Here is a 1,489-nt window from a genome sequence, read left to right as displayed (position 1 = left end):
GTTCGGGTGCAGGCTCTAATTAAAAGAGAGATTGTTTTGACCATCACTACACTAATTAAACAACTAATTAATCTAATACCCAGCTGCAACAATTCTGTCAGGTTTAATTAATCTTGGCTAGAAAATTTCTTAGATGGGAATAAATGGTGCTCGTAATCCTCTCTAGCTTACATATATTATAAGAGCATTTCAGCCATTCCCAACCAAATTGAAACACAGAAAACATCTCCATGACAGAAGAGATTGATTGTATTTCATGAATTATGAAATTGAGGCAGGCGTATGTATCATGAAAAACATAAAAAATATAAGAAAATGTAAGACAATTGATCTCGTCTGATATACAGCTTATATTGGTTTGGTTTTCACAAAGTTCTTCAGATGTTTTGTTCTCAGTCTCGATCGAGGGGGAGGGAACAGATGATATCACTTCATGGTGATATCTCTTTTTTTCCAGCTAATGGATTCTTCTCAATCTTCACTCCCAATTTTCTGTCTTCATTTTTGGCCCAAAATTGTAGAAAACTTTCCTCGATCTCATCAGTTGGGACCCCAGCAGCTTAGGTACATAACTTTTCTGAGAGACTCTTCAGATTGCTTCATCTGCTGCTCGTTTTGCATCGCCTTGTTAGTGGCTATCACCGAGGAAGAAGAAGAGAGGATCCCCTTGGACTGAGAGAATGAGCCCAGATTGTTCTTGGCTTGGTGGTGTAACGATCTCAGAGCGTGATTCCACCTACAGATGCCCTGATCTTTCATTGCTTCAACAGCTCCAACGCTTGCTGCAGCAATCCATGCCCTACTTGTAGAACTCATCTTTGATTTTCTCTTTATCTTGGATTTCAGCAAGAATAAGAATATAAGAAAGCTGGTTGATCTGAGTTTGGATTAATTCCAGCAAGAGATCAGATGTTGTATATATAGGCACCAAAGGTAAAGGGCATGACCTCACGAAATCTTGGAGCTGTTAAGAAAAACCAGAGGCGGTTTTACCAGTGGTTTGGAAAGAGGCCACTGGTTTGGATGGAAGGTCTATCTTTTGGACACGCAAAGGAATAACCAACTGGCAGTAGTGGGTCTTTCAATCGGGACTCACGGGGACATAAAGGATCAGGTGGGCTCCAGAGAGAGAGATTTAGATGGGTGAAGAATAGCAGATAAAGCTAAATTCTTCAGTAATCCAATTTTGTTCACTAGGATGGAAGCCACTCATTACTCAACGTCCATGCAAATCCAATCCAATAGGAAAGCTTAAGGCCCTATTGGCATTTTGGTAAGTTATTTATTCCGGTAAATGTAATTATTTGAGTAATTAGTTTTTTCTGGGAAACACTTATTCATGTAAGTGTATTTATTTATGTTCTTTTATTTTTCAAGTAAAAAAGGAAATGATCATTTTAATCATAATAATTTATTATTAAAATGGGCATTTTTGTCTCATTCAAGTGTTGAAAATTTTCTCGCCAAGTAAGAAAGTTATTTACTCACC

The 1,489-nt window shown here is 37.9% G+C and overlaps 1 protein-coding gene across 1 annotated transcript; it reads right to left on the bottom strand.

Moving 5' to 3' along the window:
• Positions 1-231: 231 nt before the first annotated feature.
• Positions 232-989, bottom strand: LOC104585803 (uncharacterized). The gene has a single exon (XM_010242802.3). It carries the CDS (start codon positions 814-816, stop codon positions 541-543), a length of 276 nt encoding a protein of 91 aa, XP_010241104.1. The 5' UTR covers positions 817-989; the 3' UTR covers positions 232-540.
• Between the last annotated feature and the right edge of the window lie 500 nt (positions 990-1,489).

The sequence above is a fragment of the Nelumbo nucifera genome, chromosome 1 (assembly GCF_055504915.1).
Source record: "Nelumbo nucifera cultivar China Antique chromosome 1, China Antique-T2T, whole genome shotgun sequence".
Lineage (NCBI taxonomy): Eukaryota > Viridiplantae > Streptophyta > Magnoliopsida > Proteales > Nelumbonaceae > Nelumbo > Nelumbo nucifera.
The sequence above is the reverse complement of the archived record's forward strand: the minus strand, read 5'-3'. Positions and strand labels throughout refer to the sequence as shown.

Excerpts from the sequence above, each read along its gene's own strand:
- LOC104585803 (XM_010242802.3), bottom strand. The coding sequence starts at position 816 with ATGAGTTCTACAAGTAGGGCATGGATTGCTGCAGCAAGCGTTGGAGCT.